The sequence below is a fragment of the Carlito syrichta genome, unplaced genomic scaffold, assembly GCF_000164805.1.
Source record: "Carlito syrichta isolate Samal-C Ts95f unplaced genomic scaffold, Tarsius_syrichta-2.0.1 Scaffold236941, whole genome shotgun sequence".
NCBI lineage: Eukaryota > Metazoa > Chordata > Mammalia > Primates > Tarsiidae > Carlito > Carlito syrichta.
In genome coordinates this window covers 170,876-191,670 of record NW_007181037.1, presented here as the reverse complement: position 1 = coordinate 191,670, position 20,795 = coordinate 170,876, and the positions used below count along the sequence as shown (strand labels likewise).

General features: G+C 40.2%; 1 protein-coding gene across 2 annotated transcripts in view; it reads right to left on the bottom strand.

The window, feature by feature from the left end:
* Positions 1-20,795, bottom strand: part of UST (uronyl 2-sulfotransferase) — a 322,433-nt gene that overhangs the window by 190,202 nt on the left and 111,436 nt on the right. For both annotated transcript variants that reach the window (XM_008051829.2, XM_008051830.1), the window contains exon 2: positions 8,056-8,099. In XM_008051829.2, the coding sequence (XP_008050020.1) occupies positions 8,056-8,099 (44 nt within the window). The remainder of the gene's footprint in view (positions 1-8,055; positions 8,100-20,795) is intronic.

The following is a 20,795-nucleotide window of genomic DNA, read 5'->3' as shown; positions in this document are numbered from 1 at the left end:
AGACAACAGGCTGGCCGGGCTCGGTGGCTCAGCCTATAATCCCAGTACTTTGGGAGGCCGAGGCAAGTGGATTACCTGAGTCTGTGGGTTCGAGACCCGCCGGGGCAACTTGGTGAGACCTCATCTCTACAATAAAAAAATAAAATAAAAAATTAGCCAGGTGTGATAGTATGCACCTGTAGTTAAGGCTACTTGGAAAGTTGAGGTGGAAGGATCACCGGAGCCCAGCAGGTGGACGCTGGAGTGGCCATGAGTGTGCCACTGCACTTCAGCCTGGGAAGCAGAGTGAGACTCCAACTCAGGAAAAAAAAAAAAAAGATAACCAACCTCATTACTGTTTTTCTTTGTTATCCTCATGGACTCTTGTCCTGTGGCAATAAGACATTTCCCTTCAGTGAATATATTTTAAATAAATTGTTGCTGAGGTCCTTTTCAGAGAAAACATATAATGTAATTTAATATGATTTTTAAATTTAAAATAATGCAATTTTAGCAGTAGAAATGAATTTTAAATAGAAGAAACTGGAGAGAATGTTGGGGATAATAACATAGCTAAAAACATGAGAATGATAAGGAAACGTAAAGAAGGAATGTGGGGAAATCTAAGTAGTATTGGATGATGAAAAAAACATGAAAATGCACTTTAATTATCCTAATGATAGGCTTCTGAAAATGGCTTCAATGTTTATTAAATCAAATCAAATAATGCCTAGCAGGGTATAACACTTAATGCTATTTGGTAATTGATGATACTAAACTCAACCCAGTTGTATTACTTTCTAGGGCTGCCATAACAAAGTCCCACAGATTTGGAGGCTTAAAACAGAAATCTTTTCTCTCATAGTTCAGGAGGTCAGAAGTCTAAAGTCAAGGTGTCTATAGGGTTGGCTCCTTCTTGGGGGCTCAGAGACAGAATCTGCTCCTTGCCTTTCTCCTAGGTTTCACCAGCAATCCTTGGTGTACCTTGGCTTGTGGCAGTGTAAATCAAATCTGTCTCCCTCAATCATATGGCATTTTCCCTGTGTGTCTCTGTCTCCATCTCTCTGTCCAAATCTCCCTCTTATAAAGACATCATTCCTACTAGAATTACAGTCTACCCTACTCCAGTATAACCTCATCTTCATTTGCAAAGAGCCTATTTGATCACATGCACAAGTTCTTCGGTTAGGATTCAACATATTGGACACAATTCAATCCATAACATCATTCAAAACTGGAATTGTGACTGACCACTCCTTTCCTACTCTTACAAGTTTTCCTGCTCTACAGTTGTGCAGATATGGTCACCACCTCCTATGCTATTCTTTCTCTCTTTCTTATTAAAGCCAAGCTCTTCAAAACAGTTCCTATCTCCATTTCATCCCCACCACTCTCCAAATCCCAGTATGAGGCCCATCCTTCCTCTTCCCCTCCATCCCAGACTCCTTGACCTAGTGAGTTCTCCCTATTCAACCAGAGAAGAGGTCAAGTTGAGCTTCCTGCATTCAGTGCTCATCTTTATCATAGCACCCAGCAGCCTTCTTAGTGTATTGTCTGAACCTGTTTGCTAGCCTGCCCTTTTCACTAGATTCCAAGTTCCTGATGGGCAGAGGCTGTGCATTCTAGTCTTATGGCCTCAGTACCTACAATAGAGCCCTATACAAATTTGGTGCATAGTAAACACTTGAATGAATGAATGGTTATCTGCATAGGCTCCTTTAGACTTAAAAATATATCAACCACAGAACAATGTATTTTTATAGTCTTTGATTCCATCAAACCTTCCAACAATTAGATTATAAGCTATTAGATCACAGACGTTATCTTCAGCTTCTTTTGTATCTTCTTGATCCCTTAGACTAACTAGGCATTCAACAGTGAATTGATACCAAAAGGAAATGAGCTGGGGAGGGTGCTTAGTGGGTAAGAAGGGCTGACCATTATTGAGTAATAGTTCATTGCCAGACATTGCTAGTTGCTATACTAACATTATCTCAGTTACTACACCCACTTGACCACTTATTCATTCGGAGATTGCTTGCTCAGCATAATAAATTGTAGGCCTTCTTTTAATGAATCCACTTTAAAGTAGAACTGTTAATAGTAATATTTTATTTACAAAAATAATATTATTTTATATATAAATGTGCTTTTGTATACAAATGTAGATATCAATAATATACTTTAACCCTCAATATGCCATTAGGATCCACAGGACCCAATTTTAGCTTTTTGGGGTTTTTTTCAGTTCTAGCTATTTGTACGAGTTAATATTTTATGTTTTTATTCTTTCTTAGAGATGTTCCAAAAAATAGAAAATATACTTTTTTTTTTAAGTAAGAGAATAAAACTCATTCTACCTTGCAACTACCAGTAGCCTCTTAAAAAAAAAAATTAAAGATCCATTATGGGCTCTTAGTAATTTCATTTTTCCTATATCTTGAAATATTTCATCATGCTAAGAAAAATAACCCATCAAATATGCATTAAATATTCCCAAATACTCTTTAAAAAGACAAAAGTAATTAAAAATGGAAGGATATAGGAATGCCTTAGAACTACTGTTCAACAGGATGTTCAGCAATGACTGAAATGTTCCATTCTGTGTCATGCAATACAGTAGCCACTAGCCACACATGGCTACAGAGAATTTAAAACATGACTAGTACAACTGAGAAACTGAATTTTTATTTTTAAAATTTTAATTAATTTAGATTAAAATAGCTGCATGAGAATAGCTACCATATAGGCCTAGGAGAATGGTTGATTAGAAACTATATTGTCACTACTGCATTACTCTTCTTCTTTCTTACTGTGTTACCCAAAGTACTGCATCATCTTTTCAGAGATATAAAAGAAGACTGGAGACATCATCTTTGTAGCTTTTATCTTTCATTGACTAGAGTGAAGAATTGAGAATTATTCATCCTGCCTATAATGACAAAGTGAAAAAAAGTGACAGGAAATGGTTTCACAGCATTAGAGGAATCAGAGATGAGACAATAGCACTCAGGACTCTAACGATGATAAAATTGATCGTGGAAATGAAACCTCAGACTATGACTCTTCAGATGATGACATCCTAGATTTTCTTAAACTCAAGAATCAATGAATGGACAATATATTTCTAAGGAGAAAAAGAAAACATGGTATTCTTATACACTCAGTCACTCAAGAAGGAGGACATCCTCAAATGATATTCTGCGAAAAGAACCCAGACCATCTTGCTTTGCTAAATGAATGTGGGGCAGTATTCTTTCACTTTTTGTTACTCTTGTATACCAAAATTTACTTTATATGCAGTTTGAAAATGATCAGTTGCTGATGGTAGGTATATATACAAAGGTGACTGGAAGAAAGCAGATAAAGTAGAAGCGAAAAAATTCACTGGGTTGATTTTTTAAAAATTAAAAGTGTTCACTGAACCCAAATGGTTAATAGTGATGACTATCTCTTCCTGGTATACCAAAGTTTAAAATATGTGCATCATACTAATCAATGTACCAGTTAGCTTACTTAAAAGTAAAACATTTCAGAAATAAGGTAAAAAAAATTATTATATTTCTGCTTAAATTAATAATCTTGAAGTGGCTAAAATCACCTAGAGTGACATAGCCCTGGGTTGGAATCCCAAGACCAATGCTAGTGCGTGACCTTCGACAAGTTAGTCAGCCTTTCTAAGATCCAGTTCCCTCATCTGGAAAAATAAGGATTAAAACATTACTTCCTCTTTTGTAGAGTTGTAAAGAGATTAAATTGCTTAGCACAGTGCTTGGCATATAGGAAAAGACAGATACAGTATCATCTATGGATAGTGATTTTATTATCCTTGAAGTGCTGAAAATAGCTCTCCTTATCTAGTGGATCTGGGAAATGATGGCCACATCCCAACAGAACTTATCATTGCTGCTGTCTGCTGTTGACCAGGTACCCACGTTCCAGGTGAAGCCAAGGTGAGGTCGTCAACCTTTCAGAGGTCAGGCCACTTGGTCTGTGGACACCACAGATAATGCTGTGAAGGCCAGAACACTACAGTCTTTTAAATTCAACTTTAATCTTCTCTACCACCAAGAAATATTTTTTTCTGATTTTTAGATTGAGCATGCATGACTTTAATGAACTCAAATTCTACAAAAAACAAAACAAAAACAAAAACAAGGTAAAGGGCAAAAATTTCCCTAAATCTCATCACCTGGAGAAAACATTATTATCCTTCCAGGCTTCTCTTTGTAGATATACACATATAGGCATACAATTTTACAAAAAGGGCAAACATACTTTTCTTGATGTTGTTTTTGTACTCAAGAATATCTTTCTATTTCATTAGCTAGAGATCTCCATGTTCATTCTTAGGAGGGCTCTACTTTATTTATTTACTTACTTTTAAATTTATTTACTTATTTATTTTTAAAGGAAGAGGGCTCTACTTTAAACTACTGCATTCTGTGCATACATGAAGTAGTAGTAAAAGAGTAACAATCAAAAGAAAATATGTGGCCGGGCGTGGTGGCTCATGCCTGTGATACCAGCACTTTGGCAGGCCAAGACAGGAGGATTGCTTGAGCACAGGAGTTTAAGACCAACCTGGGCAACATAGTGAGACTCCGACTACACAAAAATCAAAAAATTAGCCAGGCATGACGGCACACACCTCTAGTTGGGAGGCTGAGGTAGAAGGATCGCCTGAGCTCATGATGCCAAGACTGCAGTGAGTAATGCTCCTCTACCACTGTGCTCCAACCTGGGTGAGAGAGTGAGACCTTGCCTCAAAAATGGAAGGAAGGAAGGAAGGAAGGAAGGAAGGAAGGAAGGAAGGAAGGAAGGAAGGAAGGAAGGAAGGAAAAGATTAACATATACTGTTAAATAATGACTTAGCTCAAAAACTGAGGTGAGTTGTGAGGTTCAAGTGGATTTCAAAAACAAGTGAAAGTCAGTGACATTTATTTTTTTCTTATGAAAATACTGAAGACCTGGACCCAGGCTGTGCTGTGTGTCACACCCTATTCCCTAAATGGCTATTACTTGTGGAATGTGAAACTGAACTTTTAATAAAATGAGAACTCGCCCATAACCTCAGTATATTTTCAGGGTTTAAGAAACCTATTTTATCTAGATTTCAACTTTTTCACTCTTGGCACCAAAAGAGTTATTTCTCAGTGCTACACAAATACGAAAAATATGGGTCTGGACTCAGTCTTGCTTTCCCCTGCCAGGTTGGGGCTTCACTCCAGAGGCCAGACATGTGAGAATCCTTCCCTCTGGATGCCACCATGTCCCTGGATAAGCCAGCAGTCTGTAGACCTCAACAACCGAGGCCCCACCTCAGGGACACTCAAGGGACCTTTATCCGGAAGTCTGGCTGCATCACTTTGGTATTCATTTCCACCCTGCCAGAAGCAAGAAGCATAGATGAAAAGATGTCAACATAGCAATATTATTTTTACCCATTTGTATATTCTTCTTCTTAGAAAATCAAGAGTGCTTTTGCTACTCCAATCCCAGATAATGAAAATACAGTTATAGTGAAAGAATCTGTATTAAATAAACTGCTGCTGATTTAAAGAGATTACATTTACAATCTTCAAACTTGGACAAGAGTTTATAAAACTGGATTTACTCTGAAAGTGATCTAAAATAATCTGATATAAGTGGTTCATTTTTGTGTATCATGGGGAGCTTTCATTAGGGGTTGGGGGAATGGGAGTATGTTGAAGAACAGACTGCAGGGGCAAGAGAAGATGTCCAGCTAAAAGTGGGGGTGAGCCCAGCAAACTCCGAATCTCGGCACTAATGATACTAGCAAAGAGATAGGTACGAGAACCCCTCCCCTGCCACAGCAAGGCCAGCAGGCAGACTAAAGAGGGGACCCAGGCTGGCTACCATGGATAAAATTCCAAAAAGCAAGTTCATATAAAGTGGGCCTGGGTCTTCTGACCAGGTAAAACCCTGTTTGTCAAGCCTGGAATTCAAAGTAATATTTCAGTAAGCCACTAAGGGAAACAGCTGATGGGTCCCACAGACAGAGCCACCTAATCACCCTTCCCTAATATCAGGGCAGGGTAGGGGATGGGGAGGACATCACCTGACCCCTACTTAGGAGACAAGGGCAATCAGTGGCAAGGAAACCTAACAGGCCATCTGCACCATGTTTCTTCTCCTCTCCCCTGCACCATATTCCCTCCTATGCAGGATATTGACCAAAGAAAATATTTGTTTTCACTACAAGAAAACACGATGGTGAGTCATCATTACATTAATAAATACACTTTATATAATAAACCATATCACTCTTTCTAGGCTACTAACAGTAAAAACAACACAGAAAATGCCTAGGGAAATGGGTCTCTTCATTTCATGATCTTTAGGACAGTGTTCGTGAATGTGGACTTCAGCCCCACAACTTTAGCATCACAGTGGAAGCTTGTTAGAAATGAAAATTCTCGGCTCCCTACTGAATCAGACACTCTAGAGGCTGGACCCAGCAATTTGTGTTTTAATAAGCCTCCAGGTAATTGCGATGCAAGCTGAAATGTGAGGATACTGGCCTAGGGGAAAGAAACTGGGATGGGCGCCAGGAGACCTAATTCAGATTGCAGCTCTGGATCCCACGGTCTAATTCAGTGAAATTTAATGAAGAGTCATGATGTGCCTCTCTGTGCATTGAGGCTAATGCAAGAATGTGAGGATACTGAGACAAGTTAGACATGGTCCTGTTCCTCAGCTGGAACATAATCTACTATATTCTTTCACTCCTCTAGGACAGAGGCTATTTTTGTTATTGTTCTTGCTTTGTTTCATATTTGTATTTCTAGTGCTGGCAGGTCACAGACATTCAATAAACAGGCGGTGAATCAAGTGGTAGAGCCATTCAATGACTGTGATAAATACTACCAAACCACTCATCAATAATCTTAATGTTACCCCAATCTAGTTAACACCAACCAGCCTTGATTTAAATACTTAACCCATCAGTGCCAAGTGCTTGTCATATATCAGCTCATTCAATCCTTTTAGACATTCTGTGCTGTGGGTAATATTTTTAGTCCCACCCTGCACATGAGAAACTGAGGCTCAAAATATTAATTCATCCAGTGTCATACAGCTAGAAAGTGGTACAGCCAGAAATGAATCCAGAAATCTCTTTTTCCAAAGCTCATCCTTGTAAATGTGGTGATGGTCTAAACTGACTTGGGGGTAAATTTCCCCCAAACCTCTAAGATTGGTGGTAGGTTATCTTCCCATCATGTACTTAAAACTGCACTTTGCAGATGTCACCTTTAGAGATCAAAGACTAAGAAAACCACCAAGCACTAGGAGAGCGACAGCACTCATATCCACACTTCAGGATTTCACAGGCCAGAAAGAAAATTCTTAAAGTAAGAGTGATAGATAGGATTGCCAGCTTCTTATTTTGCCAAGCACAACCCCTTCCCAAGTACTGAACAACTATCCTCAGAATTTCCTACACAGAAAAATAATTGTTGTCAAAAATCTACAGGGACATAAGTTTAGAATATAGTTGATTGTACTTCATGTATTTTCTCATATATAACGATCATTTTGTTCAATTTTTCTCATTTCAGTAGTTTGGTATTTGGTTTTCATTGAGCTACTGGCTGGGCCTCGGGTGGAGCCTCCCAATCCAGGCAGGCCAGGGAGAATGGGGCAGATGTGAGTCTAGCCCTGTGGCCCAAAGGCATGGGGGGGCAGATGTGGCCATCACATTGTGGACCAGCATCCATACCAAGACAAATAGCAATGAGCAGCAAACAGGAGAACCTGCCAAAGGTCTGAAGCTTGTCTAAGGCTCTGATGCTTCAGCAGTTGCAGCCACTGATTCAATAATGGCTCTTCCTCCCTGATCATTTGGACTACCTTCTTGCTCTTCTTCCTCCTCATTAGAAGTCAGAGATTAACTTGACAGCTGTCATCTCCTGTTTTCTTGCGAACGATTCAGGGCCAAGAGAGATCTGGTTGGGGTTGTTGGAGGCCCAGGAGCTACTAGAGTCAGAGGCTATAAGTACCGATAAAAGGAAAATAGGATTTATACCACAAGCACAAGCAAAGGGACCTCACCTTACTAGGAGGTGGTCCATGATCATCCAAGTAAGTGGAGTTTCCTAGAAAATAAAAAAGAGAAAAAAAGTTGAGGAATCATTCTTTTAAACCCAACATGAATTTAGGGCAAAGTCATTGAAAATAAGCACTCTAGTTATATAGCATTTCTATTCAGACAACAGTACCAAAGAAAAATAGGTACTTAATCATCAGTTTAGCCAGGTTTTGCTGATATGACCATGTTTGGTTAACAGTTTCAGCAGTTAGAAACATTCTACACACATAGGTATGTATATACACACACATACACATAGAAACACACAACATTATTCCTCATGCAGTATCTGTTGAGTCTTTACTGAGCTCAAGCAAGTAGACAGTGGTAGGGAAACAGCATTAGTGGACGATCTGCCCCTTTAATCAGACTGCTTACAGGAAGAACAAAAGTAGGCTCACAGGCTAGGCTGGAACAGCCTTAAGAAGGTACTGACTGGGCCTCAGATGGGGCATCCCAACCCAGGCAGACCAGGGAGAATGCGGCAGATGTGTGTCTAGCCCTATGGCTCAAAGGCATGAGGGGGCTAGGTGTGGCCATCACATCGTGGACCAGCATCCATGCTAAGACATGCTGAGTCTGTCGAGTCTACCTTCAACCATTATCTGTTGAGTCTACCTTAGATCATTGGTTCTCAAACCTGAGTGTGCATAAGAACTACCTGCAGGGCTTGTAAAAACACAGATTTCCCAGCCCCACTCCCAGAGTTCTGATTCAGTCGCTCTGAGAATTTGCATTTCTAGCCAGTTTCATGCGACTTCAATGCTGCTGGTCCTGGACTCACACTTTGAAAACCCTACATTTTATTTCTCCAGTTTGTCTTAAAATTATTGATTTCCCTTTTCTTTTCAGTCTAGTTTGCCTCTAAAGCTTGATTTGTTTTCACTAATAGTCATTTTTTGGCATGTGTGTCTTCAGACTGCATGGTTATTGTCTCTTGATGAATAAAAGATTCCGGGATTTGGAAGGGAATTAATGTTGACTGAGCTCCTTTTATATACCAGGTCCACTGCCAACTTATTCATCTAATGCAAATACTAGAGGTGGGTTAGAATTGTTCCCATTTCACAGAGGAGAGAACAGAAGTCTGGAGAAACTCAGGAACTCATTCACAGTCACAAAGCTGACAACTGCAGAGGAGAAAAGACTGGTTTTTCAGGAGTGTTTAGGCGTCTACCCATCTACCCATCCGAAAAGACTGCCACCTCAGGCTTTTGTGCAGCCCAGGCATTGCAAATACTGGAGACATTTGATCACATGGATGAGCCAATGATGCAATCAATCGGTATAATCAAAGGCTCCTATCCAAGAGGGGTTACTCTTGTGAGTCTTGGGGAAGTCGTCATCACCAAAAAAAAAAAAAGATGATCAGACTTGCTAACGGAACAAGTAGAAAATATTGGCAACAAAAGAATACCTGCAGAGAACAGCTGAGTAGGGGATGAGATCAATGTCTTAGCTTGAGAGGATGAAAGGTGCTTTTGACAATACAGAGCACACATGACTTAAGAAATTGGAATAAAAACGGGAAGCAGAGCTTGAGCCAGGGACAGTTCAACTGGGGAAACACATCCAAACAAAACAAATAAGTGGGTTCTGGCTTATAGGTTTTTCCATACTGAGTCATCATCCATTCCTTTTTCTTTGTCGGCTTCTGATTTATAGCCCCTCTTGGTGTTCACAATGGCTGTACTATAACTGACCAGTGTGTATGGTCAAGGGACAAGGGGGTCCAATATTAATGTACAAAACATTCAAATACAAGCACAAGGCATTCTTGTGATTGGGCTACTTTCAGGAAGATTTAAATGTGAACATGATTAACATTGTTAGACCTTAATTACTATGCTGAACTCTTCTAAGGAAGTAAAATCTTTATCAGAGTTAATAAAGAGGATATGTGTGTAAAAGAATTCAGAATAACAGTTGCCTGCACTGACATAACTATTTAGATATATCCCACCATCGTGCAGCCAGTGCAGCTGCAGAGAGTTCTCATCTGCTCATCATGGGGATGTGTCTTCCCTGGAGGTGGGGAGTTGTGAGAAATCCCAACACATTCCAGCATGTTCTCCAGGTATCAATCTTAAGGATCAAAGAGAGCCCACACAACAAATATTTCTAAAATTCCAGAAATTTCCATAAGAACCAACGTTCCTAAAAACTTTTAAAGAGGGATTATTTAAATGCCTCATTGCTACCTTCAATCTCTAGTCTACGGGTCCACTGACTCCTTGTCAATTCTGCTTGGATGTCTGAAGGTACCTCATACTTCCCCTGTTTAAACTAGGACTCTGTTTGCTCCAATTCCATCACCCAAATTTCCACCTTCCTTGACTTCCTTCCTTACATAACGTATCCCTTTCCCCAAACATGTCCTGTTTTTCAGGACAAAGCCCAAGATCCATCCTTAGATTCATCTTTTTTCCCTGTGCCATACATACCAACCCAGTGACAAGTCCTTTGATGGGGTCTTCAAAATATAACTCAGATCTGATCATTTCTTACCAGATCCTCTGGGCCATCCGGGAGAACCCCTGTGTCTCTTTAATTATTGATACTTTTCTCCTTTTCTACCCATATAGCAACCAGAGAGATCTTTCAACTATCAATTAGATCATGTTAGCCCTCTGTTTAAAATCTATTTCTCTAAGAACAAAAGCGTCAATGCCATACCATGGTCTGTAAGTTTCTGTATGACCCAGGCCCTGCCTCGTATGACACCCAGCACCAGCCACGATAGCTTTCTCTCTGCTTCAGAGTACACCTTTTGTCAGCCAGGGGTCTTCTGAACTGGCTCTTTCCTCTTCCAGAAAAGCTCTTTCCCTTCATTCAGGCTCAGCTCACATGTTACTTCCTCATAGATGCCCTCTCTGAATACCCCATCTAAAATAGCATACTTGGCCAGGCACAGTGGCTCATGCCTGTAGTCCCAGCATTTTGGGAGATCAAGACGGGAGGATTGCTTGAGCTCAGGAGTTCAAGACTAGTCTGGGCAACATAGTAAGACCCTGTCTCCAACAAAAAAGAAAAAAATTAGCCAGGCGTGGTGGCATGAGTCTGTAGTCACAGCTACTTGGGAGGCTGAGGCAGAATAATCGCCTGAGCACAGGAGGTCGAGGCTGTGGTGAGTCGTGATCATGTCACTGCACTCCAGCCTGAGTGACAGAGTGAGACCTTGAATCAAAAAATAAAGTAAAATAAAATAAAATAGCATGCTTGTTCATTTGTCTGTCTCTTTTAATTAGAATATAACCTCCCTAAGAACAGGAACTTGTCTGACTTGTTCATTGCTTTAGGTCCTAGAACAAGAGCCTGGAAAACTCAGTATTTGCTTAATGAATGAAATAGCATGTCAACCCATTCTCTATACTACAAATCTTAACAGTGGCTTATAAGAAGTGAAATATTACTTGTGCATTAGCCTAGTTTGCTCCTTAGTCACAGGATTTGCAATATTTTAAACAAATTCACAGAAATACTAATCATAAAGTTTGGGAGGAAAGAGCTGTCTTGGAGGAGACAAATTGTGCCAAAGTTTGCCTGATAATTTATCCCCTTATGACCCAATGCCATGACTTAACTATCTGTAGGATAATGGGTAACTTTTTGAAACTCTCTGTATCTATTTCTTCTTGTGTAAGTGAAGATAATGATGGTATCCAGTTCATAGTTATGGTGTGAGATTAGGTAAAATAATGCATATAAAGTACTTACCTCAGGACCAGGTACAAAGTAAGCCCTTGATAACAGTTAGCATTGTGATCCTCATCATTGTTATAATGGAGGAGACATGTAGTTTGTAAAGCATCTACATAGATGTGAACAGAAACCTCCCATCTTGCTATTCTCATTAATAAGCAAAACTGATCGCCACTGGTATAGGCCTGAGTCCTACAGCATACCTTTGCCTCAAGAAACAATTAAATCTCTCATTAGTTTTAACAGTGAGAAATACTGAAACTAAAATAAGAGAGCAGTGTAGCACAACAAAATGGTCCATTCTATCCCTTTTTAGTCAGTTTTTTTTTTTTTTAAAAGACACTGGCCCCAGGGTTATCTTAACAGTTATGTCTATGCTAAATTATTCCCTTGGCAGAGTTAATCATTACTTCAAAAATGAGACACACTGATGATAAACATGGCAAAGATTCCTAAGCATTGGTAATAAATGGTCAGGGTTATGCGACCATGTCACATTACACATTCTTTTATCTATTTATTCAGTCAACATTCACAGAGTATCTCCTATCTCATAGAAGGACACCTAGAAACCAAAAAAGAAAAAAGAAAATCCTATTTTTGCCACTAGACTGTATACCAACTTTTACTGAGTGCGTACTATTTGCCAGGTGTTTTATAAAGACTATTTTACCTAATCCTCACAAGGACCCTGCAAGGCAATATAAGTTAAATATCACCTGGGCCACATAGCCAGTAAACAACACAGCAGAATTGAACCCATATACTGATTAGTGTTGATACCTCCTGCTCAGAAAATGCAATTTTCTCATCTTTCCCCTTCCTTTCTTTCCTTTCCTTCCTTTCACCTTCCTCCCTCTCTCCCTCTCTCCCTCCCTCCTTTCATTATAGAAGACTTCATAATCAGATGTCATGGCACAGAAATGAGTCAACACTCTGGAGCACTTTTTTCTGCACACAGAAAGGAACACGGCTCCCCAGTGTTGGCACCTGAACCACCACTGGCCCTTGGACCTACGATCTCACCAGCAGATCACTGTGCTGCCGAGGTTTCTTAGAACACAGAGACTATAAATGCTTTGCACTGGTAACAGAGATACAGAAAGGAAAGAGAAAAGCCACACAGACACCAGGTATTTCTTTAGTTGGAGACAGCACATTTCTCTTCTTTTAGGGTATAACTATTTTATTATTTGATATTTAGGTAGAGCTTTTCATTCCAGGATCTTATGCTTTCATAGTGCAAAGTCAACAAAACTGTCAGAATTTTTAAAAAATGAAGTTGGAAACTTGCTCCCTGTGGAGATCAAAGGATGAGTGCTGTTATCAAAATGGGTTTTCCTGGACAGGCTCCCAGGCATCAAAGAAGCTTCTGGCTGCTCTGCCTTGAAGAGGATTCAATGGCGGGTGTTAAACTGTGGGGGAAAGAAGGTCAGATCCAAACCCTTTGGGTCTTTGGGCATGAAGCTCAAGATCTAAATTCTGGGGAGGGAAGAAAAGGTGGAGGTGGCTGGCAAGGGTCTGGATGAGGACAGAGGACAAGCACACACCCGGACCCACTACCTCCACGTACCCTGGGAACAGCCCCCAGCGACACCCAAGGCTCAGATCCAGATGGCAGCACCCTGCCAGGCAGTACATTCTTATTTTCAGAGGCCTACAGGAACACATCATTTCATTTATTTCCAAAGAGTAACACACATCTTTAGAGTTCTGATTCCAGTCTCATTTTTACATCTCAATCTCTTCCTTTGGGAATCAAGAATTACAGTATCTTGTCAAGCTGGAACAAAAGGAAAGGCATACACTCCACAGGTTTCCACTCCTAACATCAGTCAAACTTTCAGAAGAGCCTGTCTCCTAACTGTCAAAAAATCACTTGTGAGAGCTGGCACAGAGTTTGTTCTCTTAGAAAAATGTAAGCTTGACTGCTCTGGTAGGTATAGGAGACACAAGGTAGCCTCTGATTTAAAGCCTCACTTGGGGACTGGGAACTCCATGCTGCTGTTCTAAACCCTGATGATGGTAGTGGTTAACATGACTCTATACATGTGTTAACGTTTATAGACGTGTACACCAAAACCAACAACACCACACTAGTGGTTTAATATGTTTTTTAAATGACCTCACTAGAAGGCAAGTGATCTCAAACCAGCTAAAGTACCCTACAATCCAAATCTCACCTTAACTATCAAGTCCTTCATGATGGAGACCTCCCAGGGAGGTTGTAAATATAACTTGAGAGATCATGTGCAAAGGTGTTAAATCCTAGTAAATAGAAGTCACCATTTATGCACTTACTAGAGTTTATATGCACCACCAGAGTCTTTGCATGGCTGTATGTTATCAAAGTCTCCCTACTTTAGTGATCTTATAAACTATTTTTAGCAAAGATGCATTTCAGTGAGGTCTGATACTAGGAATCAGGAGGCCAGGACTCAGGAGGCCAGGACTTATAACTTGGAATCCAAAGATCTCTGACCGTTTACCATATTACAACCAGATCGCAGCTGGCATGCTAACCATACAAGAACCACCTAAGTCTTCTACGACAACACAGTGAATATGAAAAGTCAGGTGTCATGTACCTAGACAAACAGGTTAAACCTCGCCTTTGTAGTAGAGAGTGCCCCAGAAATGGGATTCCACTCTGAATACATTGCTCTTTCTCCTGAAAGTTTTCCATATCCACATGTGTAGAAGTGAAATAACTCATAGGTTGTTGTAAAGAATGAGAATAATTTTGTTTTATGAAAAATGCTCAGAACAACACCTGCACAGAGTAAGCGCCTAGTAAGCTCCACTGGTAGTACCAGTTGCCCTATTAGTAGTAGCAGTAGCAATACCAGAGCCACCTTCATGGGCTCTCCATCCTCTCACTCAGGGTTTCAGTCATCAGTGCACATTCTACTTGACTGCTTTTAAGAAATGCTGATGTCAGGTCCCAGTCTTAGCTATTCTGGGCTAAGTCTATGGCATTTGGTATTTTTTTAAAGTTCCTCAGGTAATTCTAATGTCTAGCCAGGGCTGAGAACCACTGAACTACAAAACACAAATTAATGTATTTCATACTTCTGCCCAAATCCCATTTTCCAGAAGCAAAACATAACAGATCTTATTCAGGCTCATCTTAATCTCAGTTCACCTCCATCATTTCCGGTGGGAGATTATACAACAGCTTCCTGCCAAAGGAGAATGCTGATGGAGGGTGGATGATCACAGAACTCCCAGTGACAGGGGAGGCTGACCAAGCAGATCTGGTCAGCACCTCCTCCAGGTAGTGCAAGGAAACTAGAAAGGGCGAGGGCTGGCTCACAGGCTACCTGGGAGTAGGCTGGCACAAGATACCTCCAGGCATAGAGCTTACTTCTTAAATCCCGTGGGTCACCTAAAGCTTTCTGGGACTCTAAAGATCTTTTCAAGAATAATTCCCAGAACTTACAGTTTCAGAATGTATAGCTTCTGCAAACCATATATTGTACTGTTGAGCTTCTTATTTTATGGGTAAAAAGAGAAGGTAAGAACATAATCCTCCATCTGTCCAGAGTTTCCCCAGACCCCACTTGACTTAAACTACTAGGGGATAATCCATCTGTCCTGGAGACATACATGATCTCCACACACATTTCACGGGCCCACAGGATCTGAAAGTAAGAGGTTTCTGGAAAATTTGAAGCAAAGAGGGACCCTCTTTCCAGGATGTGAAATGGAGAGGAGGTAAAGAAACCTAGTCAACATAGAGGAGCCCAATGCTATGCCCATGTGAGTCCAGGAGAGACTAACAAAACTGAATAAAGAAGAAACTGCTAGAATCCTGATATGAAGAAAGACTGTTGAATGAAAGGGCAGGCTGCCATGTATTTTAAACAGTAATAATCACTCTTATGTAAGAGGGAGAGTAGAAAGGAGCCACAGGGGAATCACTTAATGGGTTCAATAAGACACCACTAATAGAACTGACTAGTGACAAACATCAGTAGCCCAAGGGTCATAGAGTCAATACTGCAGTCTTCAGAACCAAACGACCTGGGTTCAAATCTCAGGCCTGCCCTCTGCTAGTCGAGAGATCTTGGAAATAGCACTTACTTTCCCTGAGGCCATTAAGTCACAGAGTTAAGATAATTAAATATATTAAATTTACATTTAAAATGAAATATATTAAATGTGTAAAGCACTTAGCACAGTGACTGTCCGGCACATAGTAAACGCTCAATAAATGGTCACTACTTCCTCATCTTATATTACCCAATTTTTTTAGTTATATTTACTTTTATAATTTTATTTATTGTTCAAGAGATCAAAAGGAATCTCGAGGTCAGGAAAGTAGTTTATTATATAAAAGATGAGTATTAATATAAAATAATGATTTGATATTTTTGATTACTTTCCAATACTGTCTTGATAAGTCTTCCACAAGGTACAAAAAATTTTTCCAGTTATTTGAACTACCTTTAGCATTGTGCAAATGAACTCCAGAACCTCAGGGGATATAATTTATTCTTGACTCTGAAGTCTTGCATTAGCAGATCTATTTTTGTCTGAATTGGTCTCAGAAGAATAAAAATGTTTTAATTATAAATCACCTTATGGAAACCGTAATATGCATTAATATCAATGTCAAAAAAGCTGCCTTGACAGTTCATCAATTTCAGTCAAACACAAGCAATTCTTTCCAGAGTCTTTCTTTCACAGGCTCTTTTAAAATCATAATCATAAGCAGTTGAAATCCTTTCCATTTTGATCCAGAAGAAGTCATTTCACACAGGATTCTGGTTACCTACAACACAATCATGTGGCTGCATCTCCCCCTTGGAGTCTGGGCGTCCGATAAGACTCTTGATGAAGGAATCGCTGTGGAAGGCAACGCTGCAAACCCAGCTCTATCCTTGCCAAAAAATTATGCTAATACTACACTTTCCACCATTAGCCATGGGTTACATTTCTCTGAGAGGTAGCTGTCAGCACACAGCAGACCTCGTTAACAATGAGGAGTTTGTGTGCTGAGTAAACGTCTCCAATAGTGAGCTCCATTGCTTCTAATTAACGCAGCACCCAAAACACTCTAATGGCAGAAAATTGCTGGCACAGTTTTATTTAAGCTTTAATAAAATTACTTTCCACTGAATTAAAACAAATGGCTTTATTAACTATCAATATTTAAATATTTTTTACAAAATTCCTTTTAAAAAAATCTTGAATGTTCACCCAACCAGTTTCTTGATCCTAAATGTGAAAAATGAGCATTCCAGGCACTGAAAAATAATGTCCAAAATTAAACTGCTATCAATTATGATTTAGAAAGTGGCTTCCATTTCTAATTAAACTTAAAAGTAAATTAATGCCCTTCCCTTTTTATTTCAGGTTCAAAAGCACTGCCTTGTTTTATGACACATCTTTTTTTCATTAAATCTGAATATACATTTTAGGAAGTCAAGGGTAAATTTGTAGAAGGAAATTACTTTTGGAATCAAATGATCAGTGCACTGCTGCTATAATAACAACTGAAATATAAATATGTATTGTTTCCAAATTAGCTCAGGAATTCATCATAATATTATATAATCTTACACAGGTAGGAATGGAGTATCAAAGAGAGATGGAATCACTTGGGTTTCTGTTTCATTCCATCAGATTCTCCCCTGAAGTAATTGCTACAGTCAACTGATCCCACCTGTGGAACTATGATGCACCTGCTAACATAGCAGCCGCAGCTCTGCACACGAACGAGCCTCTAACCAGCAGTGGGGTAGGTCTTCTTCTATCAAGACCATGTGGCCACCAGGAAGACTGACCCTTGCCATCATGTGCTTACTGCATGAAGCCCTCCCCAATAAGTGCAGTGCAAGATGGACAGGATGAAGATGATTAAGAATCCACCCTGGGAAAAATAAGACAAGGCTGGAAAAAACCCAGCATCCTCATTCTCATCAATGGTCACCACTAATGCTGTTCTAAGCAGTCTGCAAAGTACTCTACAGATCTCATCTCATGACAACTCTCTGAGGTGAGAACCCTTCTTTTTTCTTGAGACAGTCTCACTCTGTTGCCCAGGCTAGAGTGCAGTGGCATGCTTATGACCACCGCAGCCTCGACCTGCTACATTCAGGTGATCTTTCCACTTCAGCCTTCCAAGTAGCTGGGAACTGCAGGCATGCGCCACCATGCCTGGTTAACGTTTTGATTTATTGTAGAGACAAGGTCTCGCCATGTTGCCCAGGCTGGTCTCGAACCCGTGAGCTCAGGTAATCCTCTCGCCTCCACTTCCCAAAGTGCTGGGATTACAGGCGTGAGTCACTATGCCCGGTAGGAACCCCACGTTTATAACAGAGGAAGCTGAGGCTCAGGGGAGGCATGAAATGACCTGCACGATGTCGGACAGCTCTTCAGCAGGAGCTCCTGAATTTGACCCCCACTGCCTGACTCTGAAGCCATTTTGCACACTCCCACAGTTCCTGCCGTGCTCAGAGATTCCAGTCTGTGTGTCACAGTGTGCTTTGAGATCTTCATCCCTTGGAGGCTGATCAGTCTGGGCTACTCAGGAGTGGCCTAAGCAGAGTGGGGTCAGAGCTCTATGAGCAATATCCGGCACTCACCAGCTAGACATATACCTCAGGCAGAGTGTCACCTGCTTATCAAGGACAAAGGGCTGCTGAAGAGCCTAACATCCCGAAAGCCCAAGAAGACAGCACATACTTAGACAGAGATAATAAAGAGTAGGGAGGGACAAAGGAGATGGAGCCCCATCCCAGAGACAACTCAGAGCCTCTGGCTACCTTCTGCCATTTCTAGCTGATGTGTGCTTTTAGTGGTTCAAGTTAGCTACAGGATGACTACCCTGCCAGTGCATGGCCATTCTGCAGAGTCACCTTTATTTATTTATTTTTTTAATCAATATTTTTTATTATGGTTTTGTGGGGTACAGTTAAGGGTTAGGTGTACAATTACATTTCATTCAGGCACCCTGTTGATAAGAGGTGTTTCCCCATTCCCAGACAGATATTTGCTACTGTTAATCCCATCCCCCTCCCCCCCCCAAAGTTTCCCAGTACCGTCAGTCATTTTCTTATAGTATTACATTGGATGTTCAAGGTCCATTATATAAGGGAGAACATGGATACTTGGATCTTTGTTTCTGTGAGAGGTCACTCAGTATTATAGACTCTAGTTCCATCCAGGTTGCTGCAAAATTCATGATTTTGTTCTTTTTTATGACTGCGTAGTATTCCATCGTGTATATGTACCACATTTTTAAAATCCAGTCCTCTTTTGATGGGCAGCATGGTTGTTTCCAGGTTCTTGCTATTGTGAACAAAGCTGCGATAAACATACGTGTGCAGGTATCTTTTTTATAGAGTGATTTGAGTTCTTCAGTCACCTTTATTTTGAAATACTTGATATACAATGTTAGCTTAGATTAGAAGCCCATTCACATTATTCCAAGAAATTTCAACATTACACGTGTCAACAACAGAAAGGAAGCTCTGCTTGATTCTTCTTTGTTTTTTTTGGTTGTTTGTTTGTTTTTTCTTTGAGTCAGAGTCTCACTCTGTTACCCAGGCTGGAGGGCAGTGGCACTCTCACAGCCACCGCGGCCTCGACCTGCTGGGTTCAGGTGGTCCTTCTGCCTCAGCCTTCCAAGTAGCTGGAACTACAGGCACATGCCACTATGCCCGAGTAATTTTTTGATTTTGACGTATTGTAGAGATGAGGTCTTACCAAGTTTCCCAGGCTGGTCTTGAACCCGTGGGCTCAGGCAATTCTCTCACTTTGGCCTCCCAAAGTGCTGGAATTATAGGTGTGAGCCAACTGTGCCCGGCCAGCTTGATTCTTTATATATAATTTTAATTGACAAGAAGGGGAGTTGTGATAAGCTGAAGAATGACCTTTCAAAAGTTGCCCACCTCTTAATTCCCAGAACTTGTGAATAGGTTATGTGGCAAAAGGGACCACAAGTCAAGGAATGCAGGCATCATCTAGGAACTGGGAAAGGCAAGACATCAAATTCTTCCCTAGAGCCTCTGGAAGGTACGCAGCTCTGCTGACACCTTGATTAGAGCCTGTTAAAACCCATTTCAGATCGCAGGAAGTAGGATCATTCTTTTGTGTTATTTTAAGCTGCTAAATTTATGGTAATTTGTTACAGCAGCAATAGGAAAGTAATACAGTTTTTAAATGAGTTTATATTTTTATCACCTTTTATATGAACAAAATGTCTTGTCATTTGTGATTCCCAAGAATTTGAAGAAATGTTCATTCAAAAGCCTCACTCAGGAACTGAATGAAACATTTCAAGTTTGAAATCCAAAAAACGGTCATCACTCTCAATTATACATTTGAACACTTTTTATTTGGAGGTTTGCCACAACTTCGAAATTTAATATCTTCTCTAATACTTTGTATTATTTTTCTAATAATTATATAATAAAAAAGTAAATCTAGTGAAGGTTTTCATTAAGCCTCAGTTTACTGTAGGGTACCACAAAGCTGTTATCATTTTCTAAGTATTCCATGATTTGAAAAGTTTTGATACATATCTTGCTTAACAAACATGTAGAACATCAACAAATGGAGTGTTGTCTTTGAAAAGGGCTTCAATCCCAACCAAACCTTTACTGTTCTGACCAAGCCTGGAATTTCTCTCTGACTCTGTTATCAGAGCCAGTATGGGTCAATGGGTCACCTCCCCCGAATACACACACACACATACACACGTCATATAATTTCAGAACAGGAAAATAACCATAGATATTATACACTACAACCCCTCAAGTTACAAAGGAAATAACTGAAGTAAACAGGAGTTAAGTAATTAGGCTAAGACACGTGGCTGGTCAGTAGCAAAGGTTAAGAACAGACCTAAGTGCTCATTCCACACAACAATCTTTCTATCTGCTATTTTTGACTCTGAGTGGTCAAAATTTTCAAGCTCAATCTCTAGACCTGAATTGGAATGACTAGGCCTTTCTTACATAATCAAATTCTATCTCTAAGGATAAAGATA